Source organism: Osmia lignaria, chromosome 13 (genome assembly GCF_051020975.1).
Source record: "Osmia lignaria lignaria isolate PbOS001 chromosome 13, iyOsmLign1, whole genome shotgun sequence".
NCBI classification, from domain to species: Eukaryota; Metazoa; Arthropoda; class Insecta; order Hymenoptera; family Megachilidae; genus Osmia; species Osmia lignaria.
This window is the reverse complement of record NC_135044.1, coordinates 5,408,349-5,432,542: the sequence shown is the minus strand read 5'-3', so window position 1 is coordinate 5,432,542 and position 24,194 is coordinate 5,408,349. Positions and strand designations below refer to the sequence as shown.

The 24,194-nt window shown below is 42.3% G+C and overlaps 2 protein-coding genes across 13 annotated transcripts in view; one reads left to right on the top strand and one right to left on the bottom strand.

Moving 5' to 3' along the window:
* The window catches only part of LOC117602503 (breast cancer anti-estrogen resistance protein 3 homolog), a 103,837-nt gene that overhangs the window by 5,960 nt on the left and 73,683 nt on the right, over nt 1-24,194 (top strand). The window lies entirely within an intron of this gene.
* The window catches only part of LOC117602501 (uncharacterized), a 37,431-nt gene continuing 13,760 nt past the window's right edge, over nt 524-24,194 (bottom strand). For 8 of the 10 annotated variants that reach the window (XM_034320614.2, XM_034320617.2, XM_034320620.2 and 5 more), the window contains 8 exons: nt 18,342-18,637; nt 17,985-18,158; nt 16,778-17,869; nt 16,439-16,680; nt 16,135-16,272; nt 15,726-15,984; nt 5,095-5,304; nt 524-3,613 (listed from right to left, as the gene is read on the bottom strand). In XM_034320614.2, the coding sequence (XP_034176505.1) occupies nt 3,527-3,613; nt 5,095-5,304; nt 15,726-15,984; nt 16,135-16,272; nt 16,439-16,680; nt 16,778-17,869; nt 17,985-18,158; nt 18,342-18,637 (2,498 nt within the window). In that variant the 3' untranslated portion in view covers nt 524-3,526. Of the gene's footprint in view, nt 3,614-5,094; nt 5,305-6,856; nt 14,687-15,725; nt 15,985-16,134; nt 16,273-16,438; nt 16,681-16,777; nt 17,870-17,984; nt 18,159-18,341; nt 18,638-24,194 lie in introns of those variants that run through there. The other 2 variants (XM_034320623.2, XM_034320624.2) reach the window with 2 other exon arrangements.

Sequence of the window (24,194 nt, the reverse complement as noted above, 5' to 3'; positions counted from 1 at the left end):
TATCGGCACGCTTCTATTCAGACACTCGACGATACGCGCGAGAAAGAATTCCACCCGGAAGTAGATTCTATCGTTTCGGGAGTGTTTCATTTTTAACGAACAGCCTTAGGTAAACAATTTTTACTAATTAACCAGCTGACAGAATGATTCTCATTGAAAGTTAGAGGATACTACCGAGGTTTTATGCAAAACCGACCTTGTACGCAACAGTGCAATTACCGCACGTTTGTCGCGCAACTTTGTATTCGAGGCAGAGAAACATGAAACGGTGTTTCTTAACACCATCGACTTTTCTCGTTGGAGGTACGAAAAGTTGCTGGCCTCGTTCAATCTTTCCCTTCGTTTTCCTTTTTTTTTCAAATTTATCTACCTCCTTTCATTGATAAGCTAATACATGGTTATAACTCGTGCAACAGTCAGACAAATCGATTGTCGTTTATGATACAGAAGTTTTATTGAATGCACTGTTCTCTCGCAAATCAACAACGACAGTGGGCCCCATGTGAATCGATTTTTACCTTCGTTTCTTATTTTTTTTTTTTTCTTTTCTTCGTCACGATTTCATATAATCGTAAGGTAACAAAATTCCTCTTACGCCAGGGTTTGGCTCGTCTCGAGCCTTCGATAGAATAATAATTAATTAAAGGTGATCATGAGATGGCGATAATCGCGATCAATAATAAATTGGCAATAATGAATAATTAGCGATAATAGTAATAACCATAATGATAGTAATAATAATAATATACAATAATAACGAGATATGCTAACTGTCGATAATAGTCAAAGAGATAACAAGTAAAATATACAATACGATCCTTTACCGTGGATTTCTTCGTGATATAATACGATCAACAATCGAATAGCGAAACAGATTATCCTTTCGTCCTCGATACACCTGTTCATTTCTATACAATATTAGAAATTTGTCCCTTTGATTCGTATGATATGGCTTCATTTTTTCTCTCTCTCTCTCTTTCTCACGGCGCAATAATGAGTGTAATGAAGAACGCATTCGATACATATTGGATTCGTCTCCAATAATAAATTTCTTTCTTTCTTTCTTCCTTTCTTCCAAAAGTCTCGAACAACTTTCACTCTCACTCTCTTATCATTTGCTCACACGCTCTCTGCCTTTCAGATACGTTATCAAATTTTCAAGTTGTCCTCTTCGATACCAGTTCATCGATTCATACACGTAATTGCAATATATATATATATATACACAATAGATGTTTCCGTGACAACGATCACGCCTTCGAAAAGTAGCTTGAATTATATTTATACACGAACGATCTTCGTAACAAAAAACATCTTCGATCAGTTCATAATTTTCATAACTTCGTTCCTAAGATACAAGATACTTGTCGCCCCTATTTCAATCCCTCGTCTCGACCCTAGTTCCTTGTTTCTCAAAGTATCGATGAAAATTTTGTCGAGACGAAGACAATATTATACGAGAATCATCTTTAGATTCGTACAAATAATGCACGGTACAAATACTTCTATTTTCATCCTAACGCTCCGAGCAAATTAACTTAGAGCTGCTTTGTGAAACCGCTAAAGTTAGGTACAAAGAGGAAAATATGTATATGTATCGTAGCGGAGGATGAAAATAGAGAGTAGATTTTTGGTTTGGAAAAATAGTCAAGCATCGAAGGGGCCAAACGTGTTTCGATTCAGACCAAGCCTGGGCAATTTGTACCCTAAGGGCAAAAACCTAAATTTTCTCTTATAACTTTGTCGCAATAAAGAATTCAATTTTCCACCACCCGAGTGGTTGTTACCCCTTTATTTTTTCCGATAATTGCTTTAAGAACACGAATTGCTCAGGCCTGATTTCAATTAACTTGCGTCGATCGCGGTCTATACGCTCTCTTTTTGTTTTATTTACAAATTCATCTAGAGATATACAAGCTATGCCTGAGGCTAGAAAAAATGCGATCGCTCGAGCGCAAGGAGTTCGAATAAAAATTCGCACGTCGAAATTTCCGTCAAAATTTCATTCTCTCTTCAAAAACTCACAGCCTGACGCGGCTGAAAATCTGTACACAAGCGGATTTTCTTTGTAAAAACTTGCGTTAATTCGCGATTAAATTCTATCTGATCATCGCGACAATATCAAAAAAGAACGTCTCTCTTTCTTTCATTCTTCCAAAATACAATCGTTCGGATTTTTTTTCTCCAATTTCCGAACGATACAACAAGTTCGCAATCACGGTTAAACAACGTATACTATATTACATGTATCGCGGTGTTCGTCGCCACGATTCGAAGAGAAATTTCCACGTGTGCATATATAAAAATCGGAGGAGATAATGTGTCGTTGCTATGTACAATTTCGCGTGGAAGGCATATGGTTACACGAAAGAAAACAACTTCGTAAACGAAGCGATTACAATTAATACGTATACATACATGTATATATATGTATATCCACGTAACACTCATACACGTACACGATCGATAACACTTGAATATATCGTAACTTGAATCACGCGACAACGTAAACCTCACGTACGTTTCCCCTCCGTCGATTCTCAAAAACTCGTAGAAATCGTGTAACAATTCTAATTAGAAATCGGAAATTCAACGCAATCTTTGATTATCCTCGGCTGACATTTCTCGCGCGAGCCTGTCTCGAATTTCATTTTCGAGCGACACAAAAATAAGAACAACAACCGTTTGAAAAATACATATATGTATACCATGTGCTCCGTTTGACAAACGATTCACTCTAGCCGTTCTATCATCGTATATAAAAATCCTGCCGACTTCCGGTGACTGCGCTCGAGCCGATCGTCGATTAAGAACAGGAAAATGTGTATAGAGAAAATGTTATTTTCTTTTTTTCTGTGTGCGCAGCGTGTTTTTTGAGCTGGTTCGGTCGTGATCAACGACGCGATCAGCTCGTACAAATATATCATCGTCATCGTCGATTATTATTATTATTATTAAAATACTCGGTGTAAAAATAGGTACGATACAGGATGACCGCGTCTTATGGTCGGTACCCCTGTGTTTCAGACGAAAAAAAAAAAAAAAATTTGATTCAGCCGATCCTTTATCTTCCTCGCCGGAAGTCCCAGCAAATCGAACCCTCGCATCGTCGACAAAATTACTACCGGAAGGATATTTCGGACAATCGTTCGTCCGTTTTAAAAAAGTGCCCGGAAGTTGGTCGAAACGATTCCCTATCTTTGTTCTTCGTCTTCTCGTCCCACGTGAAATGTCGAGGTCCTCGCCCAGCGTGTCCTTGTCCAAGCTTAACGTGGGACCGAGTGAAATTGCTCGAAAGCCGTTTTCAGCGGTTCTTTTTCTTCTTTTTCCTTATATGCTTCCTTTTCTTTCTCTTTCTGTTCAATGATTTCGCCTTCGAGGGGTACTCGGTCGTCCCCTCTATGTTTCTTTGTCGCTCTCGCGTCGATTGAACGTCGGTTATCGGTGACGACTCGGGGCGTCGCGACGCCCCCGGGTCTCAGGTCACGTCCAGTACGAGTCCGTGAACCCAATCGTCGGCTGGCTGCTACGTCAGCAGTTTGAAGAACATCAGGGCTAAGGATATGTTGATGAAGAGCACCAGCATCACTAGCTGCTGCCTCGAGAACCAGTCCTGCAAAATTGTAATCACCGTTAAAAATACCGCGGAAGATCGTTGACATTTAACGTGTTAATCGATTCTCGCGTAGAGTCTATCTTTTGAAAGAACCACGTGATAATCGAATGGGTTGGCAATGTCTCGTTTACGAGTTTCGGATGAATCGTAAATCAAGCGAAAGTTCCAGCCACAATCGGCGGAGCTTCGTCGTACGATAAAAAGCGGAATAAATTAACCGTGTCTTGATAAAAGATTCATGACACGAGGATAATGTTATTCTAAACACCGCGCCGGTTAAGGAATTGACGACTTAAACAGCCGCAGATTGCTTTCATAACGCTGCTAGCTGGAATTCATATTTGCAAATCGTATTGTTGTTTTCGCGAATTTGCCTCTGCTTCGGTAAAGATGAAGTTGAGAAAGCGATAAATAAAATGTGCTCCTCGTTATTGTACGAGTGAATCAGTCGATTCTATCGAAGTTTAATTGAGAAGCGAACGTTAAAGAGGATCGATTGCTTCCGCGTTACGCTTGAAATGCAAAATATGCCCCGGTGTCAGGTGGAACGGATATTGAAAACGATCGCCGGCCGATCAGACGGTTATAATCACGTATCGATACGCGTGCGACCTACTCTTGTAATCAACTGATAAGGATGTTTTTGCGTCGTCGATTCGAGCATCAGCTCTTTTATTCCCCCGTCTCTTCGATTTTCGTTCCAAGGCCTCGTGTCACCCACTCTTGTATTACGTCTAATTCTCTCTGCGTTCTACGCAATATCGCGATCTTGATTCCTCGAGGTCGTTGTTCCTTTTCTTTTTATGTATTATCGTTTCTTGAACGCGATCGCGGATGGTCGGACGCATTTCCTCGCGGGAAAACTTCGTTTCATTGGACGACATCCGGGAAAATGAGTGGCTTGTTTAATTTCAACGCACTGATATCGATATGTACTGTTATCGAACGAGCGTTTAATTAGAATACTTGTTTACCGAATTACAATTACCAAACTTGTGTACATATTTGCATTGAGCCTGGAATTGAAATTTACCTCTTTCTGATTGTATCATCATAACTACTGGGATACTCTGTGTAACAAATATTCTTTGCGTTTGTTAGTTACATTTAATAATCGTACTTATCGTAGAATAAGCATTTTAATGCACGTTGACAGTATTATCTAGAGAGGTTACAAAATCATTAGTAGAAACAACGATAACTTTGAAAGAAGGTTGAGCAGGCTGATAGCTGGTCCCCCTAATTACACTCGCCTTGTCCCCGTTATCTCTGATTTTCCCCTTTTCTACCACCGATACGTCTATTCTTCATTCTGTCAACGCTAATCTATCGAGGTTAGATTAACGTCATTAATAATACCGTAATGGAAGCATTGATTAATATATTTCCGATGAAACGAAAAATTTTGATTCGTGCTAGACGTGTTAAAATAATCCAATAAAATAGTAGATACTCTACTATCCGGGGTTGATACTCACTTTAACCTGAGGACTGACCAAGTAGAGCAGAGGATTGGCCCTGAGCCTTTCGCTCTCGTCGATCTGTCTACGAATTTCTTCCCTTCTCATGCTGCTCAACACGCTCACTTCCTCCCTGGACAAGGGTGCCGTCGCAGTCAGTTGGATCGGTTGAGCCACATCCGGTAACGATTTCTTCCGTTGAAGGGACACCGACGGCGTGGGCATCGCCTGTTTGATGAAAAGAAAACGAGAAACAAGGAGAGAGAGGTGGCTCTTGTACACGATTGCTCGTCTAAAGCTTCACATCTACATTCGCAACGAACCCTTGTAAACTTTCTCCAAATTCATCGAAAAGCTTCTGTTCGAAAGAATCTTTTCTTACATGGGTTTGTTCGAATTATGAATGCGGTCTAAGGATGCACGTCTAGGGGACCGATTATAGGCCCTTTGCTCTTATCGTGAGACAATCTACGCTAGAGTCGTTGATTTATCGGATACCTGGTTAAACAAAAGTCACCCAATTAGGAGGCTTTCTAATAATGTCTGTAAATTAAAATAAAGACATTTGAAATCCGTCGTTTGAACGTTCGTGTCGATTTGTTTGGCTCGCGGACGTTTACGCGTTCATTAGTTCCACAGTTTTGAAGAAGACAGAGCGAAGAAGAGATCGAGGGGAGGAAGGCAAGGAATCCTTGGACCAGTTCCAAAACGCGCAACCTCGCCTCGTAATCGCGCGTAATAATGATGCAAAGGCCGGGAATGCTAGATGCGTTGACCTTCGACACTGATTTTTCTCCCATCTTCCGAGAAACCGATAAGGAAACGGTTGAGATCATCTCGAGCGCGTGCATTGGTATCAGTCTGATTGACCTTTCGCGATGTCGTATAACTTGCATGATTTTTATTCGATCGAATAAACAATTATAAGTCCACGGCCAAGGGGAAGGTGGTTGAAGGTTCGAATAAACGATTTTCTTGGATATGTCGATGGAAACTTGAGACGTTCAGAATAGACTAATCGTAAACAGAGTTTTTTCTTAAGAAATAAGCGATGAGTTTTATTTATTAACGTTGGAGTAAAAGCGAGCTAGCGATTATCTTTCGCTCGCTTAACTTATCCGCGTTTCAGTTGGCGTAAAATTAGACCGACGCGGCGCCCCTGCTTCCTTCGGCGATAATTTTTGCCGATACCGTTAATTAGCCTCGATCGCGATGCTCGTCTTATTTTCTTGTTGTATCTTTCGACACGGGTCGTTGAATCCCCGTTCCGAGGTTTCGAGGCTGTTTCCTTTGATACGCTCTCAATTGCACCGATAACGTTCCGTCATGTCTGACTGGAAAAGCCTTACTTTCATTCTCGATGCTCTTATTTGAAAACTTCACTTGGCCAGCGATTTCATTCGCGTTTATCTTCGCGAATCTTTTATCTACCTCTCTTACATTTCAAATAATAATCGACTGTCTTTCAACACTTTGAACTGCACGAAAGTCACTGAAAGTTCTACCATTAGGGTGCGTTTACCTTTCTACCCCAGCAATGACTTATCGCGTGTAATTACGAATGAAAATTAGAATTAGGTAACAGCAGATCCTTGACCTGCTTTTCTTAGACAAACATTGTGCACACGTCAATGCGATTGTCCCTATAAAATGGACGACAGATTCTGTCGTATACGATCATTCGTATACGATTGACACGACGGTGAAACCAAAAATTGGTAGATTTATATGCGTATAAAGTAAATTGAAATCTGAGTCATGGAGGATACAATAGTCGTACCTCCACGGGAGGTGACACTATCCACGACTCCGAGGCTCGCCTGGCCATGAGAGCAGGGCTGCATAGTAGCGCCTCTTCTTCCTCATCCGGTTCCGACCACAACATCTCGAAAAAAGGAAGATCCTTTTCTTGAAAAAAATCAAACAACTCGTTCGAAACACCAGCGGATACTTCAAACTTTCACGGACAATCTCTGAACATTTTGATCGTGTTCCTCGTCACGTTTCTTCTTAAATTGAACAAAGTTTCTCTCCTTCCCTTCGGATGATTTTGCTTGGTTTTTTTTCTGTTTTTTTTTTTCCTTTAACAAATCATGGACGGAAAACGATTTTTCCTGTAGAACGCGACGATAAGGTAAGGAAATTCGGATTCGTGGCCTCCTGGTGAGGAAGCTAGGCCGCAGACTGAACGGCCCTGGCTCGTTCGACCGAAATAGAGAGACGCCCCACTATTTTCACGTCGAAATAGCATCGGCTAGTAACGCGTCCCGACGCTGTCAGCCGTGTACCGTTGGCGACGACGATGCCAGAGAATCGTCAATCCTGTCGGTTCTGTCGTTGATTTATCACATCTTGTCGTTGGACGGTTTTCTTCGTGTTAGCTTTTGTACTTTAGGTATCCACGAAGAGAATCCGTCGCTATCGAACACAACGGACGCTCGGTATCGATCGGTATTTTTAGTCGAGCCCCGGCATTTTGGTGACCGGATGTTGAGCCGTTTACGACCGACACTTCGCTACCCGAACGAACAGCAGAACTGTTTGTTTTCATTTCAGCATTGAACTTGGGATTTTTCGGGCCGCTGTAACCGCTCGTTTATTTTCGTCCGCGCGATCTTTGAACGGGATTCGATTCAATGGAAATTAACAAACTTCCTGATATTTCTCAACCTTTTCAACCCTTTTTAACATATTTCTTACATCCACTATCGGAAACGGAAATATTTCTTATCTCATCATTTAGTAATTGATAATTAGTGAAGAATTTCACAAGAATTATAATTTGTACGAACGATCCGCGTTTTACAACCAATCGAGTGCAATGTATAAAAAATGATATAGCTTCGGTTATAAAATAAGAATAACGTATTCATTCGATCAGAAGGTAAATCGTTCGGTATTAATGGAAGGCTTAAACGAAGAATCGTGTAGAGTTTATGCAACACGGTAAAGATGGTGGAAAGAGAAGCGATGCAAAGGCGAGAATCATCGGGGATCGTTCACGGTCGAAACGCGACCGGAAATATCGTTGCGCAAATAAAGTCGAACCTGCAATTCGCGGCTGTCTGATTCACGTGGTTGGCATGCGAATAAATTCGTCGAGGTTTTCGAGAATTCTGTGCTCGATCCTCGCCACGCCAAAATGGGCCTCGGTTATCTCTTCATTTGCGTTTTCTGTTTTCTTCATTGCGTCTCAATTTGACTCAATTTCTCTTATGTCGAAATAAAAAAAAAATTGATACTGATAAACACTACATAAACTTGTTATATTTTTCCTCTTTCGGTAAATGTTTTATGTTCTTGAATTAATTGCGTTGAGATATTACTTATTGTTAATTAAAGGTTATCGATATTTCTGCGAATATTGATATCAGATATCTTTTCAAGCATTCAATTGTTTCAATACAGAATTGTTCTTCTGCCGGAAGGTCGGCGACGCACGGTACTTAGGCTTTGGAGTTTAGAAAGTAGTTGATAGCCTTCTCCATTAATGGCGTTAAATTATCATTTCTTATAATATATAATCATAATTTCTTCAAAAATTCGGTGTTTTATATGCCACCTAATTGAATATCGACGAGCTGTTCAAATGAATCATTTTAATTTCTCTCATAAAATAACCTCAGCGACGCGTCCGGCCTATTTTGTAATTCAAAATGAGCACTTTAACCGTGTCGAATGTTTGCTTTCGACAGTCGACCGATTAATCGTCGAATTTTAAGCTCGTCCGCGTACAGTGCAGCACTAATTAGCCTTGTTAATCGGCGCGATATACTCATTTCACGAGGGTATTTTATTACCGTGATCTCTCGACCCGTTACTTATCAATGTGCGAGGTAACCGTCACGACAAGCCATCGTCGCCTTTTTCTTTCCTTTCAACCGTTATCTTTTTCTAACAATTTCTTTCCTCTTCTGAATTATCATGGAGTGCTCGATTCTTCGATTCTTTGTCGAGCAAACGGATATCCGGAATTTTCTATCCTACTCGTCTCGACCAGCTGGTTTACATAGCTAATCTACGGTGGAATGAATTCCTCGAGGAGGGACGTTGACTCGGTCGTCCTGTCATACAAACCGACTGGGATACAATCGATCATAAATGTGCAAATGGCGTTCTAGAGGCTTCGTTGTGGCACGTTTTGCATTGCAGATTTCTTGTTTACGTTTCGTGTATATATCGATTCGTAAGAGACCGAATTACGTATACATAGGAAGAAAATATCACATGTTTTGTAATTTCTGTTGGACCGATGTGTTGGTCGATGAAACATCGTGTCTGTCGATAGGAAGCAAAAGCAACTTTCCATGGTCGAATAAAAATAAATGGAGAACTTTTACGATAGAAAAATGAGCGAATAAGAGCCATTGTGCTCGGAAACGAATAGGGTAAACGAGGCCATTAACAATGCCGTTTAGGAATTCGTGTTTCTCCTCCGTTCTCGCGAACCCAGCTACAAAAATATCGTCCGTTGTTTTCACGCCAATACGTTATTGTCTGGACGAGTGCAGACCCAGCGCCGTCAATTTACGCGTTTCTTGGCACGACCGTCATGTCCAATTAAACCGAGCTTACTTTGTTACGCAAAGTACAGCACACGATAAGATTTCTCGTGTTCTCTTCGAGTTCCCAGTGAATTGTTTTTCAGCCTTTAACCCTTGGATCTTTGCTCATCCAACGTATGATTTCGAGCTTAAAAATTTTTTTTCATTCGAATATAATAAATTTTATACTATTTTCCTAAACATTATTAAAAAAAAGAAAAAAAAGAAATAGCGAATGGTCGAGGTTAGCAATATTTCAGATACCACATAGTCCTCCTAATCGACATGCTTTTAATCTGTCGGCCAGTAACAGCTTTTACATCATATACATAAATACATACTCAATACATCGAACCAACGTTTTTTTAACATCGTTGTTTAATTAACGTAAGAGACGCGACCCTTCGAAATCGTTCCTCGAAATGCAACCTGAAAGTACATACATACGTGTACGTTTACGCGTGTATCGTTCTACGTTGATTCTTTCTAAATACAACACTACGACTCGTTTTTCGATATTAAAATACGTATCTCCTTCTACGTTATACTCTTCGTTCAATGTCTTCTCTAAATCGTATCTATCGCTTCGTTGAGTACATTGCAAACGAAATTTGAGCATCTCGTCGCGCATAGAATATTCCAAATTGTTGTAAATGAAAATTCTCCACTCCTATTTGATTTTCATTTATACGACAATTAATATTTTAATTTTCAATTCTGATTATCGTAAGTCTTGATAAATGATAAAATTTTTATTTGAACGCGAACAACGTGATATACTAATATTTTTTATAAAATAAAACTTGGAACATTTTGTAAAATATAACTCGTGATTATTTTTTAATCCTGCACAGTACCAAAATGTCGGCTGTACTGGCGCAGAAAATCGATCGACAATTAGAAAATGATCAAATTTCATTTGTTTGCGCGATACCCAGTTGAATCGCATGTCGCAAGAACGGGCTCCCGAGGAAAGACACTTTTCGAAAAGCTTGGCACTCGAACAAACCCCGACTGTTATTTCGCATAAAAAATAGGTTCGAACGGTCAAGGAACTTGGGGTAGACTCAATTTCAACCGAGCTACGTCCTCAAAATTATTTTCGTTCCCTGTCGAAAAAGATTCCAGGTTTCATTCGATCCTCGTTATCGAACTCTTAATTCGCTCACTTATTTAGGCACGACCGTTGTTGAGGTACAATTGCGACCACGTTGAACAGACAAATTGTAAGATATTTCATAAAAATTTCCCGACTGCTGTTTCCTCCACTTTCCCTTTCGTCGTGTAAAAAAGCTCGTGATCTGTTTTTTTTTTTTATTTTTGTTCGCGTAGAAACAGTTAAAAAGGTTCCCGTAAAAATTCTTAATTACACTTCGACCTTATACCTTGAGCAACGTGTTAAGAATTAGGTAATGTTTCTTTTTTATTATTATTATGTTTCGTCGAAAGAAGTGCTTTGAACGCACGTCCTCGTAAAATACGTTGGCATTAACTCTTGGATCGTTAAAAAACGTGTATGTATTAGGGAAATTCAACGTGGCGCACCAAAGGCGTTCGTAATTGTACTTGTGAATAACTAAGCGATTAAAATAGAGATCTAGTACCTTGTGTGGATGTGTGTTGGGTCGTACCTAATGCACACGAGTAGTATTATTTTCACGGGTTTAGTAATGCACATTTGGTACCGACGTTTTGTGCTTGTTCACTGACGTGGATCAACCTCTTCGAGGAATAACGTAAAAAAAAAAAAAAAAAAAAAAAAAAAAATAAAAAGAGAAAGAACGTTAATATCTATCGTGTCGTAGAAACATCTAATTTTGTTGGAGTGTGCCAGTTCTCGAAATGACGAGTCAGGATTTTGAAACTTTCTATAAACGCTAGGAACGTGAGGGTACCCAAAATTATTGAGTACCTAAGCTCGATTTCAAAGATGATTTGTTTAAAAAGTTTTATAAACGACCCTTAATTTCGGGTACCAGCACACCTCAGCTAATTTTACTTACGTTAAATAAAAATGAAGAAAAGTTTTTCTTAGACATTTATAAACGAAGCCTACGAAAGGATCTCGAAATGGTGAACCATCGTCGTTCTTTTTATTACAGTATTGCCAGCTAATTGATTATTTTCGCACTACGTATCTCCTCGTACTTAAACTTCTACGAAATATATATATAATATATGGGTATCTGGTATGTGTGTGTATATACATAACGTGTACATCCCATTCTGTGGAACTGGTACAATATTATCATTATATATATATATATATATAGACTTCATAGAGTGACGCTACGTCATATAGAAGCATGCGTTAGAAAAATAATGTTTCTGATCAAAAAACAGGAAGAAAACAAGCGGCGTGGAGGTGGAGGGTGAAGATTATTATCCTGTTGCTCGTTCGAAGTCACGAAACGTGGAACAAGGAAAAGGGGTTGATTTTCGTGTACGTATTAAGGGACGGAGAACGAATTTTAACACTGACGAACAGGGTAGAGAAATTTTCGAATTTGTAAAATAAGGGGATTAGGGTTTCTTCGTTGTAGGATTCGAAGCTTGTCACAGAACAAAATTGGAGAGACAGTATATGCGATATATGATTGGTGGAAAAAGAAAAACCGGTCCCCGCCTCCACACCGCGCGTGAACCTTACCTTTCGAATCCCTCGAATCGCTTAATTAATGGACGTTAACATCATCATCATCATCATCATCATCATCATCGCGTTACTTCAATCGATTAATGGACGTAACACCGTGCAATTTGGTGAATCGAAGATCGTTTTCTGTGCATGTGTTCAGACGGGGTTACGTTGAAACCAATATCAGATTTCACAGACAAGGTTAACCCTTGTACCTTAACCAGATAGTTGGTGAATCAGTGATTTCAAAGTAACCCCTTTAAATGGGTGCTCGTCATTTTCGTCCATCTTCGAGTTCTCGAAGAAGAGTACTTTGACGTGGTGAAGAAAGAAAGAAAGACGAAGGGAATCATAGCAAATAATCGGCCGATCGTTTGATCGGCGCGAAAGCCCGTGGTATTCAGGTGAATTTTCCTCCATTTCGATATTGCGATCGTATCTTAAACAGTGCTCCACATTTTCTGATAAAAGGAGTTTTCAAATTGTACGATCTATGCATGATTGAAAAGAAAAGTATGCGCGCGAATCGTCTTGGGTTTGAATCACCTTGACCGAGTAAGGATTAAGCAACTCGAAAATCATTGTATCATTGAATTAACAGTCGATCGATGAAACGGATCGCAATAACGACGACAAATTGAGCACAGTCCACCACCACTCGTCGTTCGTTAAAACTATCATAAATATTTGTTCATCCATTCCGCTACGTCTATTGTGCTTCTCGTATAGAAAAATAATTCTGTATCTGACAAGAAGACGGATAGAACGTTGCCTCGTTTCGTTCAATGCCCGGATTCGACGTGAACCCTTTCAATCTCGAGAAGAAATATTCACTCCTGTTCCTTTTCTTAGCGTTCCCAAATTTCCAATATGAAATATTCGATTCGAGGATGAAAGGGTTGACCGTCTATCGATCTTCAGCGCGAATTATCTACACGGTAGAGCTAGTGAACAATCTATGACCAGGTACGAGTGTCTTCACACTTTGAGAATCTCGACATCTCTGTTTGGAAATAAAATTTGCAAAAACCGTGGCGACGATTCGTCTGGTAAGAAAAGTCAAATGAAATTGAAATCAATTTCAACCGCGATACACCTTTCGAACTGCACTAATGGTACTCGGATCATCGATGAATCATGACTCGTTGCCACGGGATGACAGAATTTAACCCTTGACCGAAGGACCACTGCGTCAACAGTGATATAAATTGAATTTTCTGCCCGATTTAAAGTCTGACAAACTTTTCTGTGTCCAACTTCGATTCGCGTATCATTGTATACGGTTTGTAGATTTGGGTTATCACTGACCCAGGCTCCGCCGTTCCAGGGTTTGATCAAAGTAACAATTAACGCGTTCACTGTCTCGAGGCTATCAGTGACTGGTACGTTAAATTTTGCGCAAAGGAAAGAAAACAGAAGGTAAAATGAAAAATGAAATTTGAAAGTTTGATCGATCGTCTTACAACGCGTATCCATTCGACGGATCAACGGGTTGTAATTTTTCACATCGTTAATTCGATGGTCCGCTAAACAATTTCTCTACGTTACAGTTTGCATTTTTCTGTATTTCATCTTTCAATGGAATGTTAACCGAGTCACGATAGACTTACGGTGAAAAGCTTCCGGTGTCTGGCACGCGCAGTTCGTCGAGACTAAAGTGCCGATCTGAAAATATTTTACTCTTTGACGCGCACCAAACAACGGTTCCGGTCTCTGTTCCCGTTAACACGTCGCCTCGTGTAAACCGTGACTTTATACATGAAACGAGTCGAGTTCGTTCAGAGATCGAACGAGTTATACGATTGATCGAATCTCTTTGCGAGATTGAAATCGTCGAAATGTTGGACAGAGACACCAATCGCTGGTTGTATCAGGTAATTGGAATGCGTGTTTTCAGAGTGAATTCATTGGAATGTTCATCGAGCCTCGAGAAATTATAGGGAACTATTTGATTCGGATAGACCAAGGATTTTTCAACGAAGGCAAAATCTACTTCGATGATTCGTCCGTTTAAAATATTAATTTTCGATTTATCTTCTCCTTCGAGGAAGACTGGAATACTCCTTTTGTAAATCTGGGTTATAATTAACCCGTCTGTCAGCGTTCGAGAGTTAAATTATACCCATCTTTAGTACAGATTATTATATCAATATCTCGAGTGAATATTCTTAATTTTATTCGAAAATCCAAGGTCTGCTCTTTATCGATAGCCCATCTTAAATTGTTCTGATTCGTGACGAAACACGAAAGAATTTTTCTCGATATTCTATCGCAGTGTGCGTGTGCGTGTGTGTATATGTTTGCGTTAGGTGCACATGTAGGTATGTTTGTGTTTCCGGTTGTGTACATATTATTATAATACTTATACTCAGAGGGTTGCGCGGCCCTTGGACGCTGCGGCGAAGGCGGGGACCGTCCGGCCTGCGTCCTGGGATGGCATGCACAGAACACAGCACAAAATGCCACACAGTTACACAGACAAACAAATCGACAAAAAGAAAAGGTAGAGAGACAGTAAGAACCTGGTTGGAATTTTGGGACTACCATTGGGACACGTATTATTTAATTAAACATGGGGATGATCGAAAGGGATCAAAAAGAAAAAGGAACTTTGCCTAATGTTCCTGCGTTTCGCGTTCGAAGTCGTTGATTAACAGGTGGAAATTAAAGGGACTGCTGTCTATTTCGCTTACCTAATTTATTAGGTTGTTCACTATACAAGTAAAATTGGACGGTGTTTAAACCATTGACTGATAGGCGACTAACGAGCAAGCAGAATGAAATGAGGAATAGAATTATTATAGAAAATCTGATGGAATTGTTGGACGGATGGTTTCGCTGTTGAACGATCACGTTTCACCAAAGATATTTCACTGTAAACACGGAATCTTCTCGCGAATAACAGCCATTGTTATCTTGTTTAAAGTCTAACGATATTTTCGACGCGTTTCGACGAAAAAATTGTGAATCCTTCGCCAAGCAGTTTCCGGTTCTCGCGATGATGTAGTTTCACGAATCGGGAGACTTGGTGAAAACAGACTCGCAAATGATGTACGCTATATAGGGGGAACCAGGCTGATAAGAGAATCATGAATCTATTTGGATCTTTGAATCTCTTATAAAATATAGTGCATAGCGGTGTTCCTTTAAAAGATACATTAAATTGTACATAACTTAGATGTATATGTCAATATTTTATACAATCTATTTTTTAAATTCATTCCATTGTATCTCCGTTGATGCTGTACACGGTCTGTTCAGAGAAATCAAAAGATTGGGAAAAGATTGATTTAGGGAATCAATCGAGATCCAAAAAGTTTCACGGCTTCTGCTCGGAGCCCGGTTGCTTGAGTGCAAGGATGACGATATTCGCGTGACAAATAGAGAGTAAGAAAGAAAGAGAGGAATATGCGAATGTAATAATATCTATGTGAAAGATAATAAGTAGATAAAAGAGGAGGACTCACCTTCGGTAAGCCGCCCCCGCCACCACTTGCGCCACCGGATACGGTCGGTCCTCGTCCCGGTGTTACGTACAGGCTTTCCGTACGTTTAGGCTGACCTTGACTCGGCAAAATGTCTTGTCCAAGGTTACGATTCTTCAGAAGCGCCCCTTCGAATTGACTGGAAGTCGATGCGGCGTACGTCGGCGTCGCTGTACCACTTCCAACCACCGATCCATTCAACGGTGTGCCTGATCGCATCGCGCTTGGTGCTCTCGTTGACCTACATTTAATTGTTGAACAAATTTACATCCCTTCGATCGAGATTTCTATCTTCGTTGAAGTAGATAAAGGTTTCAAAGACCTCTGTAACTCCTCACTGTATTCGTAGAAGGGTTAAACCCGATTAAAATATCGAGAAGTTTTTAATCACCTGTCGAGGATGTCCTGGGGTGGGTTCGTGACGGTTTTATCAATGGATGGCTGTCTCGATCCAGTCAACCGGGAATGCGCTCTAGCGTAACGATCTACCGAACTATCACGACTGGGCGGCCTCTTGTAATGATCTAGCCTGTAAAACCGATCGGTCAGTATCGATCGAATCGGTGAAAGAAGTTTGTAAAACCTGATTTTAATCGAGATGATTTTCGACTAATTACAATATCATTAAATATCATCTCAACAATCCCAGTCACAAAAACCACTAGGATTTCAGTTTTAATCGATAAATTCAAGACCTGTCGTTTAACGTTTGCCCGATGGTGCCCGGTCGATCCTGGGGACTAAGGACCCTGCTGTTTCTTCGTATACTCGTGGAACTCGGTGGTCGTTGCGAATCTGCGACACCGTCGGGTTGATATTGTTGTTGAATTTGCGTCTGTTGATGTTGCTGAGGCGGTGGTTGTTGTTGCTGTCCATATAGCTGCTGAGAATTGTATTGATTCATCTGACCTGGCCCATATTGATTCGGTACTGTTGTCTGAAAAAAATTCAACATTAATCCCGACGTTTCATTAATCTTCGAACGACGAAGTCGAATCATTATTAAAGAATAAGGGTGCAATTAAAGTGATCACCTGTTGATTAGGATAAGCCTGCACGTTCTGATAGCCCTGTGGCCCTAGTGGCTGTTGCTGTTGATACAAATACTGATCAACCTGTGGCGGGCTGATAGGTTGATACGGCGGTTGATTGTACGGGCTACTTTGGCCAGGATACTGATTCTGAGGAGCGTACTGACCGGTTTGGAATTGGCTCGCTTGCTGATACTGATTCGGTATACTGTTAGGATACTGTTGAACAGGATTCTGAGCCATCGACTGAGGATACTGTGTCTGGTAGGGATTCTGAGCACCCATGGTGGTCTGGTTCAACTGACTCATGGGCAGCTGATTGACCAACTGAGCAGGGGTCACTTGATTAGGTATTTCGTTCTGAGTCAGTTGATTTTGTGGCAGCTGATTCTGCGGCAGCTGATTGGACGTCTGTGGTTTCATGCTCGCTCTCCTGATGGATTGCATCACGTTGCTGGCGGTAGAGGTGGCGGAGGTGGTAGTCGTAGACGTGGCTTCCGCAGCCGAGGCAGAACTCTTCATGGGCGTGCTACCTGGCTGATCTACGCTGCCAGTTTTATGGAGGATACTCTTCCCTGGCACGGTGTCCTGGGGCGGTGGCACGTACTTGGGTATCTCCCTGTTCCGCAACCGTTCCAGGCCAGGCTGCCGAAAGTCCGGAGCGAATTGCTTCGCCGTCTGTTGGGCCAGCTCCGAGTCCTCTCTCGCGTGCTCCGCCGCGATGTCCGCTAACTCGGCTCTTCCTCGAGCTGTAGCCGTTCTCGAGATGGCGATATCCGCTTTCTGAAGAGCAATCTTGCTGGCTCTTTGAGCCGCGCTTACCGCCGCCTCTATCCTCTCGCGAAACTTCGCCGATCTGATTAGGAACAGGTGCTTCTTTTTCTGGCTGGTGATCAGCACGTTGTTCTTGTACTTGCCTTCCTCTTTGGTACCGTCGCGAAACTTGGTCACACCGTAACCGTACTTTCGATTGTTGAACCACTCGCCCTCGTATCTCAGGCCGTCGCTTCGTTCCGAGATACCGAAACCTGTCCTCTTGTCGTTCTTCCACTCGCCAAGGTACGTCTCCGTTACTGACGCGTCCATTTGCTCGTCCTACGGAAACATGTGTGTCTTCTTACGTCAAGAAAGAATGCGTTTAGAAACTCGTTTCCCAGATCGATCAGGCTGTCAAAGCATTTATTCTATGATAATTCATTAATATACTCACCTCGATGACAAAAGACGCGTTGCTGTCCGTGTGAACAGACGCCGAGGCTTGGCTTTGAGAGCTCTCCGTCGACATCCAGGAAGCCGAGCTGGCGTTGCTTCTAATACTTCCGCCACCGGTAGTGCCACGTTTCTCCAGGTCACCGGTACTCCTCTGTTTTCGAATCTTTAGACCCTAAAATCACAATTGTCTCTCAAACTTTTGCTCGAAATTGCGCTTTAATTTGGAAGAATATCAAACCATGCCCTGGAGAAAATGCGCGCGGATAAGTGATCGAGTGGACGATTGGATGGGTATCAGACGAGTGAAACATTTTCGCCAGGCTGGTTCATTGGCGGGATTGAAAAGATACTTTACTGAAAGGATGCCTTTCTTCAAAGACTTCTCGGTGAGACTCTTTCTGCGCGCGGGAGGATCGTCGCTCCTAGCTTTTAAAACAAAACCACCCCTGCTGTCGTCGACGCGACGATCCCTCCTGTCTGTTGGTTCCGGTGTCGGCGCAGCTGCACCCCCGCCATCCGCGCTCCTCAACGACGTTAAGGACGCCCTGACTTGCTTCGATGGCTTGTAATGGCTGGCCAAACCGAACGGTGCACTTGCCCTGACCCCGTAACCGTGTCTCATTCCACGGCACCATTGTCCCTGGTACGTCCCTACAAAAGCATCGTCGTCTCGTTAGTACGGTACCAGGAATTATCCACAAATATTGAAATTTCAATTCACTTTCAAACTTAATTCTATTATTCTTGACGCGACATCGGTGTGAAACGACAGCTTTGCGATTTAATTCACGAGATGCTCGTAATTCTTGAACGGTGGAAGCTCTAGTGCGGACGAAATAAAATTCAGGTTTCAAGGTAATCGCGAGTCCTCGTCGCAGAATGGTGGAGGAATTGTCTCGTTAAAAAGCAAGGAAAATAGGGACGGTCGGTAGCGAACATTCAACGAAACGTGAAATTCTTCCACGAAACGTCTCGCGGTCTTTAATGACCCGTTTTTTCTTTTTCTTTTTTTACAATCATTGGCCATCCGGTTACATCGGTGGTCTGCAAACGGTCTGCGGTATCTCATCGATGTGGAATTTACATTTTCGAAGAAGAGGAGTTCTCACCCACGCACGCGTCTCCCCAGGGTAATTCCATCCCTGAAGAGAGACCGCGCGAGTGTTACGCGTGACTCATGCGGCACATTTTCAAACTCGGTCGCCTTTTCGCGAAAACAATACGACTTATCGTCAAATGCAACCCGAATACTTGGTTAGAAATGTGATCATCCCAGTGTAGATCTGACCAAACGTCATTGATTCCGTTAGAGAATGTGTTTCAGAGAATTTTATTCTTTAACTCGGCGGTGAGGGTTAAAGGCTAAAGCAAATCGCTGTCTTTCGGAAACGTTTTCATTGCATCATTTGGCAAACGATAATCATCAAAGTCCCTTCTATTCGGTCAATAACAACAGAGATGCATCGCCGTTTGTCATTGCACATTCACAGTGCATTTCTCCCTTTATGCTATTCACAAAGCAGCCTTCCGTTGAATTCCATTCGTATGTACAACGGTGCATTCCCATCGGATGGTCGCGTTCTTCGACGAAAAATTGCTTCTTTTCAAAGGATTTCCATCGAATGGATATCTCGAGGAAAAATCTGATTGATATGCACTACGGAAGAACGTTGTTTATCCCAAAGAATCTTGATTTCTTCCATTGTGTGCTTGGTCATCGAAGGTATACAACATAACATCACGTTTCGTACCTTGGATTCTAAGCGTGTACAATGGAACACTGTTTCCCGTGTAAGGGTAAAAAGAAATTTCCATGATTTATCCGTTTGGTAAGGTCCGTTAAGAGAAACGAACAGCGGCAGCGACTCGTCTCTTCTGATCGATCGTGGTGGCAGCCTGGTTTCGGAAAAGGGCAAGAGTAAGAGAGACAGAGGGTTAGGAAAATGGAGTCTGCGGACGGCATTATTGCGGCCGACTGTACTTACATATGGAAACGACCACGTACTCCCTTCCAAGCGGAATATTATTTCGCCAGCGTTTAAGCAAGTGGGTCACGCTGTGGTTCTCGACACGCTTCGGCTGCCGATGCGAAAGGAGAGCCGGCTTCGCGAAATTGCACCGCCGTAAATCGCATCTAAACGCGCCTCCACCTTCTACTTACTTACTTCTTCTTCTTCGATTCATCTTACTTCTGAACGAATTACCCTCTCGACGTTTCTCATTCTTTTCCCGCTGAAATTTTCACGCTTTTCAGACGGTGTCATTGAAGCTTTTAACCTTCGTCCAAATTACAGAAATCTTTCGACAGATTTGAACGAAATTTTGTACAGTATAAGCAATCGTGAGAGATTCATCTTTGATTTCATCCCCTTGACACTGTGAGACGGTCAAAGAAATTCGCGTCGAAGCTCCAGGCAAGTTATTATCAGAGAGATTTTTGGGGAAGCAGGAGATTAAAATCGCAAGGAAGACGGACAGTCGAGGCTATTCGGGTCAACCGTTGGTCGTCTTTTCGAAAGATCACGATAGAAAAACGTCCGTTCGACGATGTCTCAATGTCTCTGGACGTTTAACGAGTTCGATGCAGACGGTGGCAGCGTGACGAAAAACGGCCACCTATCGATTCGCTCCCGATGACCCAGATTAATTATTGTCGAGCTTCTAATTTCACGACGGTTCGTCTGCTCGTCGTCTGTTTCGTTTGGCGCGGGAACCTTTGCCGGTTATTGAATTTTCCTCTGGCCGTGGCAGGCTTGTTCCACTTCGCGGGATACCTTCCACCGGCGAGCATCGAATTTCGTGCTTTCTCGTTGTTCCAACTTCTTTTCCACCCCGAGTTTTCTCTTTTCATCGAATTATCCTTTTGTTTCATCGCATCGATTGGAAAGCAAGACTCGTCAAGGTTCACGATGCTTAACCCCTGCCTTGTTATTTCTTTGGCCTATGTCCGTCGTTCGTGAAGCAGCGCGATGATCGAGCCGTATGAAGTTTCACTTCACCCGTGCTAAAAATATTGTTTATCCAACAATTTATCGTTAGCTGTGTCTGCATTTTTTCCCCGTCTTCGCGTAATATTCTCGTTCCAGTAGCCTAAACTGATAAGAATTGATCGCAGGTGTTTGAAATTGTTTCTTCAAATATTAGTGTTCCCATAGGTATGTATACCTAGTTTCTTTAAGGCTAAGTATCAAGAAAAGAGCCTTCCAGTGTTTGCCTTTGCTTTTAAGAGAACTTAGGGAGATTCTAACGAAATTTTCTTATTGTAATCGACAGGGATCGATGTTGATCCCATCCCTAATTACAGTCGAAATGACCACGGGTAAACAGAAGCATTTATACGATCCTGTTTCGCTACATGGCACTGGCTGGCCCTCCTGAAATAGCGCGGCCACTGTGCTAAGATGGTGGTTGCTCGCACGTGAAATGTACATTGTACGTGTGCTGGTGAGAATTGGCCGTGCTAGTGTATTTCGGTCCGCAGCTTCCACCAGATCGTCTCCAACTACCCCACGGACCTGTCCCTCTCGACCGTTTGTTTCTCTCGTACGATACCTGAACGTCACCGATGCTCTGTCGCTTACCTAGCCACGCAACCAGGTCGGATTTCGCACCTGACCTCGCTCCTCTCCCTTCTGTCTGTCGTTTCCACGGGAGAAAGGTATCAACGTAGGATCCTTTTCCTCCACCCCCGTTAGCTTCACGCGAGTCAATTGAATATCAATCGAATCGATCGGTAAGCGAAAGGACGATCCGTTCAAGATTTCTCAATTAACCGACCAGCAGCAAGGAGGGAAAGATAATTTGCGTAAAAAAAGACTCGTCTAAAACCGTAACGATTACCCTCGCACCGTCACACAATCAGCCGTGACGCAAGGAGCTCGAAAAACGGAAGTGACGGTAGTTTACAAAGTAGGTGACGCCGGTTTTATCAACGAAAGGCAATCCTCTGTGGAACTACGCTCTGCGAACACGAAGGGGTTGTTAAATACGCACACGCTTCGATCCGAGTAAAAACGAACAGGAGAAAATTCCCTTCTTTCATTTTTTTTTTTTTTTTCTTTCGAATACAAAATTGAATCGACGACTAACTATGAATCCGAGTGGTCGAGTTTCGAAAGTTTCCGTCGAAAGGAAAAATACTTGTCCGGGTTATTCGAGCTGCCTGAAAGTTCTCGATGAGGGGCCAGCAGGTCGCGACACGAGGTCGGAAGCTTGTGAAAGTCGCGGGCGCGATTTATCGTCGGGGCGTGAAAGGTTCAAGAATTCCATTTATTAGCAAGAAGACTCGGTGCAGGTTAATAGGAGGTCAAACTGTTGTGTTTCTCTTCGCTTGTTAGAGCGATCGTACGTTTACGCGTCGAGTCTTACGCGCTCGCACGGCCATTCTCGTCCATTGGCACCAACACACGTGTACGTACCGCCGTTGTATGCCCGCGGTAGCATTGGTATTTATAAATAAATGGCGTCGGCCACGTGCCACGGGAGAAATGGAGAGTGCCTTAACTCGAGCAACAAGCTTAAAACGGCCATGATTTCGGGGCAAGGGGGCGAATCGAGATGGAAGAAGCTCGAACGCGATCGCGTTTGATTGGTTGCTGGATTTTTCGTCGAAACCGCCAGCGATTTTGATGGATATCGAGACGGACGCGTTTTTGAACGGAAGCGATGGTAAAAACGAAGCTTCCCTTTTACTCGATTGGATGAAAGAGGAGCAAAAGCAAGGGGAACCGGCACGTTTTGATTATTATTTCTGACTCTTTGAACGCGATAGAAAAATAGAAAGATATTAGATCGTCGAACGATTCGGAGATACTGACACACCGATCCATTTCAGATGGGTACGTGTTCGTTAAACGTTCCTTAACTCTGACAGCTTTCGGTTATATTTTTATTTGATCACTTTGTTATATTTTATCCGTTCAACCAGTATCGATCGTAAATCGTACGTTCTGTCACGTTGTACGTTCGATAAAACGCTGGTGCAAACGAAAATATCCTATTCTGGCAGACGTTGCGCTTTCTTGGACGCGATAAGATTTTCACTTTGCGTCCAAGTTGCGCGGCAACACGTTGCCTCTAATTTTAGAGGTATATACCGTACCGTCGGTTTTCATTGACGAAAATTCGCAACGTCGTTCGAAATAAGAAATGAACACGGAGCAGAAGCGAAGTCTCAATCAGGGAACTTGAACGAAAATACGAAGTACCGATATTATATCAGGATTACCGATCATTAGAACTCGTCGATATTATTAGAACAGCTCTGTACAGGTTACGATAATTTAAGGAACGCGGGTATTTATGTAACCGTGTGACGTAGATTTATAACATTGTTGTACGAGCGCCGGTAGCACTGTTGCTGCCAAATATCGCGGTATAAAAATGGATGGTTCTATAACTAACGGTTGAATAAGATAGATCGACCGACGAGAAGGAGAAACTCTTTTTCTTTCCGTTTCATTTAGCAGTCGCGAAGCGTTGTTCGACGTCATGTACGAAGTATAAACGGGAGGATATTAATTCCAGCTGGACTTTTTCCGCCCTCCGCAATGTCCCTCGGTTATTTCGCTTTCTTCCGCGTTTAATTGTCGCTGCCAACTTGGAAATTGTAGCAAACCCTGGGTATAAATACCGTCGGCTAACGAATCTTTGCCCCGATACCTCGCAAGGTGGACACGCGTTTTGTTGATGTCTCACTTCGACGAATGGATTTAAATTAAATAAATCGAACTTGGCGCGATTGCTCTCTTAACAATACTCGTTGAAGATAAAGAATAAATGAAAAGATTTCGAATAAATCGTCGGGAGAAGGTTGTTATAGAAACGTTTCATCTTCCGCAGCAAATTCCTCGCGTCGACCTTTAATTAAGGGCGATAATTAACTACGGGCATAACACGGATGCTTTTAGGCAACGATAAATCTTCCTTCCGTTCCACGTGGATGGCGATGTTTGTCGGTTTCGCGGCAAGCTGGATTTCGCGTCGCACAGAACGGGTGTCACGCATTTTTCACGCCTATCTTTCGATCCGGCCAATTGACACAGCTATGTTAATTCTTAAATAAATACCCGGGAGGAAAAAATTCGAACGTTCGCGCGAGGAATTGCCGAGCCGACGGGAATGTTACAAGAGGAAGAGAAGAGGTGGAAAAATAATTTCTCGATAAGAAGATCGATCTTGGCGTGGTTCGCGTGGAATTCGCATTTAT